At 43.1% G+C, this 12,045-nt stretch overlaps 1 protein-coding gene across 10 annotated transcripts in view; it reads left to right on the top strand.

Annotated features, from left to right (window-relative positions):
* The window catches only part of CASK (calcium/calmodulin dependent serine protein kinase), a 223,654-nt gene extending 218,069 nt beyond the window's left edge, over positions 1 to 5,585 (top strand). For 9 of the 10 annotated variants that reach the window (XM_063344181.1, XM_063344162.1, XM_063344133.1 and 6 more), the window contains one exon: positions 1,872 to 5,583. In XM_063344181.1, coding sequence (XP_063200251.1) covers positions 1,872 to 2,048 — 177 coding nt within the window. In that variant the 3' untranslated portion in view covers positions 2,049 to 5,583. Of the gene's footprint in view, positions 1 to 1,871 lie in introns of all 10 variants that reach the window. The other variant, XM_063344196.1, reaches the window with a different exon arrangement.
* The last annotated feature ends 6,460 nt before the right edge of the window (positions 5,586 to 12,045 follow it).

Below are 12,045 nucleotides of genomic sequence, written 5' to 3'. Positions count from 1 at the left end.
CATGGGGGTTTTTCAGGTACTGTTAGCTTTGTGCCATGAGATTAAAACTCTTTTAAAGGTGCAATATGATTTTGCTAAAACTGGCTTTAAATATAAAATTTAAAGCAAGATACGTTTAAAGCACTGAAAATATTCTGCTTGACAAGTATGAGGTTTTTCCTTTGTAGGTTAATTTAAAAAGAAAAGTTTAGATCCCCTGCTGATAGAAATTGATGTCTCTTTTGGAATCTATGAGAAGTTGGCAGTTTACCTAACTAGGTTTTTGGCTTAAAGACACTGGGCCATATGAAATGTTCCACAAATATATTTAATATTAGTATTGATCCATATATCCCCCAGTTTGTTAATAGCATAAATTAAATTTGCATGCACTGGTATTTTCTATGGAAGTTCCAGGCATTACCAGCGATGCGTAATGGTCCGTAAAAGGAGCATCCCTTGTACAGAAGCACATGTGAGGAGTATTTGTTGGACTTTGAATGAAATTTGTGGTGATTATCAAGTGAAGGTGGCATTTCCCCCCTCATTTGAGGCTACAGCTTCAGGAGAGAAGCAGAACTGTAACTTTGGTGCAGAACTCCTCCTCCAGAAGTGGTTGGTTTCGTAGCTACAGGGAAGGAGAACTGTCTCAGCAGAGGTTGTTCCCTTCAGAGGACCTGAAAGCTGCTGTTCCACAGCTACTTGTCACTGTGAATACAAATACTTGGGAAGTTTAAACAGAAAAAAAGGGGAGAGGGGAAGTTTCTTATCAGCTGAATAAAACTCTGTTCCCAGAATAATTTCTTGTGAAAACAGCTCTGGGCACTGTGTCTGTACTTCCTGCAGCCTAAACTCTGTTACAACAAAGTGTATCCCAGTTGATTGATCAAGTAGGGTGACACTACAGATACTCCAGAGCAGCAGGAGCCTGTACTGTTCATATGTAATTTTGCCCCATATCCACCCCAAACCTGTGGGGCAGGAAGGACTTGATTACCTTCCCATGGCTATTTCAAGATTCCTGAAAGCAACAAGTGATTTTTTTTTTTTAATTTCTAAGGGAATTTTCAGGAAGAGAATTCAAACTTGTAATTGCTGCAGAGCCCTAGAAAGGAGCCTTTTTGCAATCCCGCACTCTCAGAAAGGCAGAACTCACTAACAAAGCCCGTCGCTGTAGCGTTGCTGGCTGCACACCCCCAAAGCAGGGCGCCCGCAAAGTCGGATGAACGTGCTTCTGTAAGGACACTGACCCAAAGCCATGGAGAGCACCAGTCTGCTGTCACTGGCCTTTGAGTGCGGGCCATGTGGTTCATCTTCAGGATCTCACACTAGGAGATGCTGGAAATGGCATGCTCTGAAATAGGAACCGCAAAGTAATGTGGAGTGAGAACTTCCTTATCAGTAAATGATTATTAAAGGAAGTAGACACAGAAGACTGCTGTTGAACAGAAAACATAACCGAAACCGTGAACAGCTGATACCTGACAATATACTCTCTCCTGTTTCTCATGTTCTTACCTGGACGTAGGCCAGATAGCTCTTATTTGTGCACTTTGTACATTTTAGTCATATACGGTCTCCACTGCTCATGTCTGTGCTGCTTTTCTAAGCTTCCATCCTCTGCCTTGCTTTTTTAGTGCTAGACTTGTGTTTTGTCTCAAGTAACATCAATAACTTGAGTGCCGTTTGAATGTCAGCTTCAAGAGAGAAATTGTGCCATTTCTCCCATGTGGTTTCCATATATTTAGGTGGGGTATGAAAACCACCTAGGCTTCCCTAAGACTTTTTAGCCTGTTTCCTTCTCTGTAAGTAACTGCTAGTAAGCTGTTGTAGAGGAGTACGAAAGGCTCCAACTTCTCTCTCTCCCATTTTCTTTCCTGACTGCCAAACAGGATGAGTCTCTTCAGCGCCTGCAGAAGGAGTCGGAAATCTTACAGAGAACATATGCACACTACTTTGACCTAACAATTATCAACAATGAAATTGATGAAACTATCAGGCACCTGGAGGAAGCCATCGAGCTTGTGTGTACAGCCTCACAGTGGGTCCCGGTCTCCTGGGTCTACTAGACCGGTCACGAGAGAATTGAAAAAAAAAAATTTAAAAAATCTGTCATTACTGGGATCCACCTCATACATGGAAAACCTCTTCGTTATTGACCTTGTGTCAACAGGTCTTGGCCCCTAGAGACTACCTAGATGTAGTGTGACCTAAATTTATAATTATTGTCATGTCCAAATAGATAGGAGGAGGGGGAAAAACAAATTAAACACTAATTTAAAGAGACAGTATCTTTTTTTAATCATTTCTCCTAAACTTTAATAAAATGTATCTTTAAATATATGCATTATTCAGTCCTTTGGAATGTTATATTTTTGGAAATCATAGCTTTTTATTTCAAGGGCCCCTAAAAACTGCACAAAATAGATGCTGCTTTCTATAATCTATTTTAATAGTAATAATAATAATATGATTCTGTTACCTTAACTTGGGGGTGGAACACTACATTCTTTTTAGGGTCTGATTTTATGAATTGGAATACTTTGCTTTCCTTTATTTATTTGAAATAATTAGTCTAGTGGTTACGAAACAAATTCATGAATTTTAAAGGCCTTTCTTCGCTTTTTTTTTTTCTAGGATAGTATTTTTAAGTACTTTTGTGTAACATCCAGATAATGTGATACTGTCTCTTTGAAGAACTCTGTAAAACTTTTAGAAATTTGAAATTGGGTCTTGACTCTTAATGCATGTGGACAGTCGCAAGCGTTCATGCCGTTGGTGTATCTGTGTTGAAAAAACCTGTAATCTACAGCAAAGTACATTCCGTTCATGGGAACACGTACCCAAGGGAATAAAGTAAAATATTATTCTGACTAAGTTGTAAACCTATGCACATCCCTTGCATTTTGGGCAACTTTATAAAAAAAAAAACAAACTGATTTTTATTAATAATAATCATGTAGTGAAATGTGTTTGTAATTTTGTCTCAATTTAATTTGTTGTAAGGTGGGAGGGGGCAATTACTGGTTTCACCATTTCAGATCTGTGTTGTCTGAGAGTATTAACGTTTTAATTAAGTTTAAGCAAAGAAATGCTGATTTTTAATATGTATGTAATTGTTAAAAAATGCACACATTTTAAAAGAAAATACTGTGCAATGAAGAAACCAGTTTAGGCATTGCGATAAACTGACTATTCCAAAAGACTCATCTGCAACAGCCCTGTAAATTCCTTTAAAAATGGTAATTGACTCTACAGTCTGACCAATTTTTTTTATTTTAAATATACTTCCTTTTATGTGTTCAACAATTAAGTGCTTTTGGGTCCTTCATTTCATCACAGGGAGTTTCAAGAACAAATCAGTGACTCTTGCAGTGAGAAAAGGTTTCTTAAAGTCTGTTAAGGGAAGCCCTGCCAGGGGCACAGCCTGTTCCAGGAGCTCAGGTTGAACAAATTTAGAATTAGAGCAGACCCAAGAAAGAAAATTTAACCACGTGCTGACCTGGTGCTTTGCTTCCCTTCTTCTTGCTCTCACTGGCCCAGGTGGTTTGCAAATTTTTTTCTGAAAATGGTTAACAGAAGCGAGCATTGCCACCAAGAGGTGTTCCTTAAAATTATTTATTTCAAAAGCTTGGTCGGCTGTGCTGCTGTGTATAGTATGACATTCCGTGTTTAGATTAAAATGATACAGTGTTCTCAAAGGACTTATCCTCAAAGTTGAACTATCATCAGCTGTAATTGATCTGTGGGCTGTTCCAGTTGTTTGGCAACACTGTGCATGTCATCGGAAAAGGTTCTCACAGTCAAACCTTTATCATAGGGGTCATTACCATAAAGTGCATAGGTTGGCAGTTTTCTCCTACTGCAGGTTAGGTGGTCAAATCTCGGTCCTTCTCGTAAAAATCCTTGGATGAAATCTCAGTCCAGCCAGGCATTCCAAACAGCCAGGTCGGGCAGGGTGTTTCTTCCGTGCAGCATTCCCAGCACAGCGCCCAGCCTGCAGCGCAGGAGGGAACTTGATCCATCTCTTTACCCTACCTGCTGAACCCACTTACGCTACCGCTGGAATCACAGTTCTGTGATCGCGTTCCAAAGCAAGTACCGTAACCAAGTACCTTGAGTTTGTAGTTTGCGGAGTGTTGGAAAACAGCCGATGAGAATGTGTATGGGCCTCACGTAAGGAAGGCAGAGAGTAAGAAGGAACCTGTTGGAGTAATAGTAGCTGCTCATCTGTTCTGAATTTAGCCCCTGTAAAAGGGGATAGGTACAAACCGTGAACTATTTAGTGAGTAAGAGGTAATTTTTCAAGCAGTTGTGCCGTCTCATTTTAGTCCTGGATGAACTTTAGGAGGTGTTCTACAGGAACAGCACACAATCGGCTCTTGCAATGGGAGTATTACAGTCTAGCTGAGCTCATCGAAGTGACAGGTTGCTTCACTCTCAAAACTACCTCTTTTCCCAGTAAAGCACAAAGATGAGAAGACCTACTGAAAATCAAGCAGTGGAGTGTTTCTGGTGTTAGGAATACAAACTTCTTCTCTGGTAAGCATTGGTGTCTGACTTCAGTGACACATTCTTCATCTCAAATGTTTATGACATTAAACAGGTAAAGTAATTTTGATAATTTGGGTATAGTCCACCATAAATGTTTTGACTACACACTTTTGACTCTGTTATTGTGAATTTCTTGGAGTTTCTGTGTATCCAGTCTGAAAGGATAGAAAACTCATGAGGCCCATGAGGGTGCTTCTGCCTTATGTAGATGACAGTAAGTAGTGATTTAATGTAACTAATACGCTTTTCTTCTCTCAAGTGGAGCTACCATTCAGTTAATATTACACAGTAGAAAGAGTAACTTGGAGAGCTTTGGGCCTTTTATTCTCACTGTATAATAGCCTATTATCAGGAGACAAAAACTGTAAAGCACATCAGTTAGCGTACTGTCCTGCCTCCTCTTTACCGCAGACTGTTTTCCTTGTAGGAACCTTCAGTAGCAAAAGATTAACTTGGAACCCCCCTAGGCTTTAAGTACAGCTGAACCATGCAGCCCGCTGAGCTCCAGGAACCGGTTTCAGCACAGTCCCAGGACGCGCAGAGCAAGCCCAGGACTCCTCAGTCTGCCCCGTGCACCTGGCCTCCCCTGCCTCCTGCCCGGCCTAAACCCCTCTGCTCCATCCATGTTGTTTGTGTGGTACATAGAGGGCAAGAGGCTGCCATAAATTCAGCTGGAAGCTTCACTCGCATAGGGAAGACTCATGCAGGTGCAGAGCTAATGTTGTGATTTTTTAATTTTTTTTCAGTCTCCGACTGGAGAAGGGTCCTCCTGGTACTGTAAATATCACTGCATAATTTAGAGCGCCTCTTGGACTTCTCTAAATCTATGCTGAATGTGACCTCAGAAGCAGCCCTGGGATTGGGAAGAAACAAATATTTCTGTTTGCCCCTTTTATACTTCATTTTTGTACGGGGGCTCATAGATTTGTAAAGAAAACTTGATCTTACCAGTATGCTGCCTCTCAGTCTGACTGATGCCTGTGATTTCAAGGTGTTAAGTTGGTCCAATAAATGTTCATTAACCTCTGCTTCCATTTACTTAATAAAAGTACACTAGGTTATTCAATGTCTCAGAGTGGTAAGATTATTGCATGGAAATGGTAACCTAGTTTAGGCAACCCCGGCCACTGTCATGCAGCCCACAGCATGCAGCTGTTTACAATCAGAGGGACATTTTTAATCTCCACCAAATATGAATTCTTCCAGATGTTTTAGCATTGGTTTTCTTTTTATTTGATTTGGGTCAAGAAGGATGCTGTGTCACCAGCCTCTAGGTGAAAATACGGCTACCTAGTTCAGAAACTTTGTTAGCAAGGTTACCCGGTTGATTTTGAAAGGACAACATAGAAGATGAGACGTTACAGCCTGAGCCGCGTTGAACCAGAGTGTGTACTTCAAGAACTGGATACTAGAGCCATTAGGAGAAGTTAATGCACGGACTAACTTCAGGATTTGTTTCATTCTTATTCTTTTCTCTAAGGAAATTATTCCAGAGTGCTATTATTTAAACAAATATTTGGAAATATTGCCAAAGCTCCCTTTTTTTTTTTTTTTTGCAAATCTAGATTGAAATACTAGGTGCAAACGGTCCTGGTCCCGTTCTCTTTCCCTGCATTTAGTTCTCAACATCTTTAATGAAGGCAGTTAGAACTCAGTTTCAGGGTTTAAAATACTTGGTAGAAGAGGATTTGTGAAAACTCAAGGAAAAGTACATTTCTTGACTGACTAGCCAAAGAGTCATCTGTTTTTAGAAGCTAAATTGATAGAGAATGAGCTAAAGCAGACACCACAAAAAGTCTGCTTTCTTTATGTATATTCATTTTCTTAATAAGCCTGTCTCTCAGTCTAGTTTATTCAGTACTTTTAATAAGCTAAGAGATACCTGTAACTCGCACCAAGGAGACTGCTCCGCATTGTGTCAAATAGTCACATATAACTTAAAATACCCGCACAACGGGAAATACATCATAGACAAGCAGGGCAGAAGTAACTTCTCCTGAATGATTGTGTGCACACCATGAGGATGGGTGCACAAGCTTCAGTTAGAGAGCAGTGGATTTTTTCTAACAACACACACAGTTAGTGCATCTACAGTAATTTTTACTTTCTTCCCCCCTTTAGTGATTTTTAGTAGGCCTGCTCCAATCCTGTGAAAGCTGGACTGAAGCAAGTACAGAAGCTTTTTTTTCTTTTGATTCAGCCTCAGAGTTAAAGGCATCTAAAGCCTCTTTCCCAGGCCTGTACATAACATAAATAATTAATTCTTACCTCGGAAATGTGTTTCCTGTAGCTGTAATCTCAGTTAAGATTTTAGACAGAAAGTTAATCATTTTCATGTAGTCTTAACCTTTACTTTCTAAGAAAAACTAAAGGCAGGGTGTCTGTGCACGCCCATGCATTCTGCTGCGTCCCTTCTTAGTGACTGCCATAGGAAGATTAGTAACAAGCAAATAAAATTTGGCCACATCTCTACCATATGTTCTTATGATTAGTATGTAACTTGAGCCTGGTTTTGTGTTGGGGAAGAAAACCGAACTAGTAGCATATTCCACGCTTCATCATTGAAAGGGTTCATGTTGAGTATTAGGAAAATAATTGCAAGTTCTCCCTTGTCAGTAGCCATAGCTGATTTTTCCATCCACATAAAGAAATAGCCACCGGGAAGGGAGCAATTTGCTTGTGGTTTTACGCGAAACTCATCTTGAAGCTGAAACATGTGTCTGGTTTTCTCCATCGCTGGCCACCCAGATGGAGTCTTCGCTTTCACTGTTTTTTCACAAAATAGTCATGGTGGGGGGGAAAGCCCTGAAAATAGCAGAGATAACACGTGGATTGTGCTGAATGTCACAGTTAACAAACCAGGGAATGCATCAAAAGTATGACCAGGCTTTTAAAAGAGATGTAGCAGAGGCGGGACACCTCCATGCCCGGGTCTGCTATGGGACTAACTCATCGAACACATGAAAAGAAATTCAAATAGATACAAACCAGCAGAACTGCTTTATACTTGGGTCCATCTTTGTGTTACTGGGGAAAAGGGGAGCAGGTGGCACCGCACTCGGAAACTTGATTTTAAGATGGATTTTCCTAGCAGCTGGCAGATGTGCCTTGCCCCTACTGTGTCCAGTTCTGGGCTCCCCGGTTGAAGAAGGACAGGGAACTGCTGGAGAGGGTGCAGCAAAGGGCTACCAAGATGATTAAGGGACTGGAACACCTCTCTTATGAAGAAAGGCTGAGGGATTTGGGTCTCTTCAGTCTGGAAAAAAGAAGACCAAGGGGGGACCTTATCAATGCTTATAAATACTTAAAGGGTGGGTGTCAGGAGGATGGGGCCAGGCTCTTTTCAGTGGTGCCCGGGGACAGGACAAGGGGTAATGGGCACAAACTTGAACATAGGAAGTTCCAGCTAAACATGAGGAGAAACTTCTTTACTTTGAGGGTGGCAGAGCACTGGAACAGGCTGCCCAGAGAGGTGGTGGAGTCTCCGTCTCTGGAGACATTCCAAACCCACCTGGACACGTTCCTGTGCAACCTGCTCTAGGTGACCCTGCTCTGGCAGGGGGCTTGGACTAGATGATCTCCAGAGGTCCCTTCCAACTCCTATCATGCTGTGATTCTGTGATTTAGTATCTTATTACAAAAGGTGTTTTAAGATTCATTTCCATATTAGCCACAGAGAGTTGAGGAGGAGAGAGAGGCTGATTAATAGTTTTGTAGAATATTTTATCTTAATTAACAAGAAGTATTAACAGGTTACAACGATGTTAACAGTACATGATACTGGATGCTGAAGAATCCCTTCCAGGCTTACACAAAAATTAAGTATTTAAAACTGTTTTTTAATCTCAGTGCGTTTACACTGAGCAGCATTTGCAGGCACGTTCCATGTAAAGTAACTTGGGGTTTCATCAGTAACGCATCACAGTAACATTCGGTGGTGCGCAAATCTGGATTTCAGTAGGTGCTGTAGATACGGGTTTGGGTCCACTGTCTCAGCAAAAGACAGGGAGCTTTCCACTGTGAGACGTAGGTATGCAAGTCTTTAAATCAGAGGTGTTAAACGCTAACTAGCTTTTTTAATACTAAGCTGCACGGGCTGTGTCCTTGTTAAGATCTTCTACTGACCAAAGACTGAGAAATTCCCAAGGCTGGAAGAAAGGAGGAGGGTTTTCTTGGCTCAGGGTGGGCGCTCACCAGGAATGCTTCACTGTGCCAAGGCAGCTGCTCACAGAGCCTAAAATGAGGGGCCTCGCAGTCTGTGGGTGTAGGTAACTTTACAGCTGTTTTCTTGCAGCAGTTCATTTTTTGACTCGGTTATAATGGTTGTCAGCAGTCGCTGGAGAACCCACCATAGACAAGGTCTGAGCCAAGAACCGGGAAACCCAGCTCCACCCTTAAAAGCGACGGCTAGGAGGAAGAAAGCAGAAAACATTCCACGCATCAAAGCGAACCTCCACATTCCAGGGCATTGTCTGGTGAAGGGCATTGTGCCCTGTGGCACAGAGCAGAGATGTCTCATTCATCTCTAGAATTTGTGATCATTTGTGACCCCCGGTGCCCATCACCTGTGCAATGCTGGTTAACCGGCTGGCTCACAGCCACTTCCAAAGGAGACAAAGCTTCATAGCTCCCACAAGACTTACCACCGTTCTAGGTCTCTCCATCTAAACAAGACTTACCACCTTCTAGGCCCCTCCTTCTAAACTAGACCGGTCTTTTCAGTTCTGGTTAATGAGAAATCTTACTTCCATGACTCATCTCGTTTACTTCCGTCACCAAACTTTATTTCTGCTATGTCTCTTCTGAGGTGGCAAGACCTAAACTGGACATATTCCATATCAGGATGTACTACTAAAAGGTATAATTGTCTATTGCATTATCATTTACGATTTTTCCTGTCCCAGTCTTTGTTATATAGAGCGTTTTGTTTGGTTTATGTCAGTTGATCTGCCAGCCCTTCGCAGCAATTCTCAGGTCATCTTCTCCCCAAGCGCCCAGCCATGCCTGTGAGCAGTTCATGGTGTGTCTTCTGATATGCGTTACCTTTACATATGTCAACCTCTATTGTATCTGTCACATGGCTCCAAATTACCTGGCTTTCAGGTAATTTGAAATTCATCAAAACCTACTTTAAGCTCTGCTGGCCTAAAAAAATTCTGCGTCTGCAAATTCTAGTGCTACTTTTTGCCTGTTAAAACAATCTATCACCTGTTTCAGCACAGATATTTACAACAAGCTTTGTCTGATTGCAAGTTTATCATTTATTTCTGTACTTTGTCTTCTGACTCCTTGGCAGTCTCATACATCAAGAAAGTGCCTGTCCACATAGTGCCTGAAATATATCGTATTGTCAGAGCACATTGAGACGTGATCATTCAGCATGGTGAGGAATTGCTACTGCCAACTCCATCCCAATTTATATGCACACAGTTAGTTGTCCTTTGTTACTGATTTATCATTGTTTGCCCACTTGCTTACTCCTGGCACTGTGCTCTTTACTTCTGGGCTTTTGATGATGAAAACAAAGCTAAAGCCTGCTGAGTTATGTGTATTTTTATACCTGCCTGCATCACACAGTTCGCTACGATCCAGCACATCCTCACCCCGCCAGGCACTTGGTATTTCCTTGCCTGCAGCAAGGAAACCTCTCTTGTCCCCTTGCCTGCCCTCACAAAGCTTGGGCCTCCCTAGACCTCTCCTCCCTCCTCCCCAGTACCCCCGTGCCCGTGAGTCAGCCCTCAGGCTAAGCAAAACAGAAATTAAAAAATAAAACAGTTATTTAAAAATTAATGCCCACAGTCCATGTCCTCTCAGCTACAGGCATGTCCTACAGAGTTCCCAGCATAATCCCGTCTCACCCATCTGGAGCTAAACCAAACACCTGCCACATCCAGACCTCGCTGCCTGTCCTCCGCTGCTCCTCCTGCCACCCAGCTCCTGCCCGGGAGGGCTGTACGCATCCAGGAGCAGAGGTTTTGAGGAGCAGCGGTTACAGGGGAGGCAAGGTGGCTCCAGGCCAGGTGTGGGAGCCAGCCCGCAGCGTGGTGCGTGGGGAAGACCTGGCTGCCACGGTCTGCCTCGGCCTGACTCCTGCCAGCCCCACAGTTTGCTTCCTCCACAACCGCTCACAGCTCACCTCTCTCCAGGGGTTAAGCGCCCGCTGGGGCAGCCCTCGCCACATTACTCAGAGACAAGGTTCTCAGAGTTGTGAGGTTTGTGTCCACACGGCTGCTGGAATCCATGCTATACTATGGATCTATACTCTCCGTGGACCTATACTGCCCATTGCTACTGAGGGGAACAGCCCCTTCCCCGTGTTCTCATTGCCCAGTATTCAGTTCAGGAAACCAGTTTTGTCCAAAGCTGACCCAAGGACAGCGGTTCCTTATCCAGCTGTCACACAGCTGTACAAATGCTAGCGCTAGCCCAGGAGAGAGGCAGAACAGGGCCACCACCTGAGACCTCCACCTCATTTGGGCTACCGTGCGTGTCAGGGCTGTGGTGGTTCGAAGATCCCACACAACTACGGCTCCGTGTTGTGTGATCCCACACAACAACTTCTGTGTCCTTGGGCAGAATTGCGCGCCTCCTTTCTTATATAACCGAGGCACGGCTCGACCCTGTTCCAGCTGAAGCCAGATAACTCCCAACAGTCATTTCCATAGTATGCAGTCAGATCTGATCAGTCGTTAGATATTTGCTTCGTTTTCATCATTTTAATTAAAGCACATAAGTAACCAGCTCAGAGGCTGCTTTTGTATTGGTTCAGGGATGATGCAGGAGGAGGCAGACGAGCTGCAAAGACGCCATCTTCAAAAAAAGCTGTTTGCACTAAGTAGGGCTAATGACAAGAGACAATGACAAAAGCCCTAGAATAAGGGCATTTTTACAGTGTGTCTTAAACTATAGTGTAGGGCCTATTTTGCTGAAGGGTTTTTTAAATTCAAGTGTTAATTTATTTGGGTCCCGAAAAAAGAGACCATCTCCCCCTGTACCTTCACACCAGATCCATGCTGGTGTGAGTAAATCAAACGGTGAAAGCCGGCAATCTTTCCAATTTAGCTTGTCCCCCTTTCAGATATAGCAATTACATTGTCTTATTATCGTCCCCAGTTTAACCCACTTATGCCCAACCTGACTCATAAAATTTTAGGGGAAATAGCTGGGCTCCTAACCATCAAAAAAGAGAGAGGGAGAGGATGATGGTTTTAACTGGGACATGTCGGCGGTCCAGTTTCAAGCACAGCCAGCCCTGCTGCAGCAGCGCAGCGAGGGCACGGGCAAGTTTTGGCTTGGAACCAGAACAAGCAGTTGCAAGTGGGGAAAGAGGGGGCGGGGGGGGCGGAAATAAGGCGGGGGCAGAAGAAGGACACCTTAAGCTTGTCTCATTGCAAACCTATAGCCACCTCCAGAAGCTCCTGTCACAGGTCAAAACCCTTGTCTTAGATGCTGAACAAGCATGAAGTGAAATTAGCTGTTAATCCAAAAAGCAAATAAATAGAATATGCACGT

The sequence above is a fragment of the Chroicocephalus ridibundus genome, chromosome 1 (assembly GCF_963924245.1).
Source record: "Chroicocephalus ridibundus chromosome 1, bChrRid1.1, whole genome shotgun sequence".
NCBI classification, from domain to species: Eukaryota; Metazoa; Chordata; class Aves; order Charadriiformes; family Laridae; genus Chroicocephalus; species Chroicocephalus ridibundus.
This window is presented reverse-complemented; position numbering and strand designations above follow the sequence as displayed.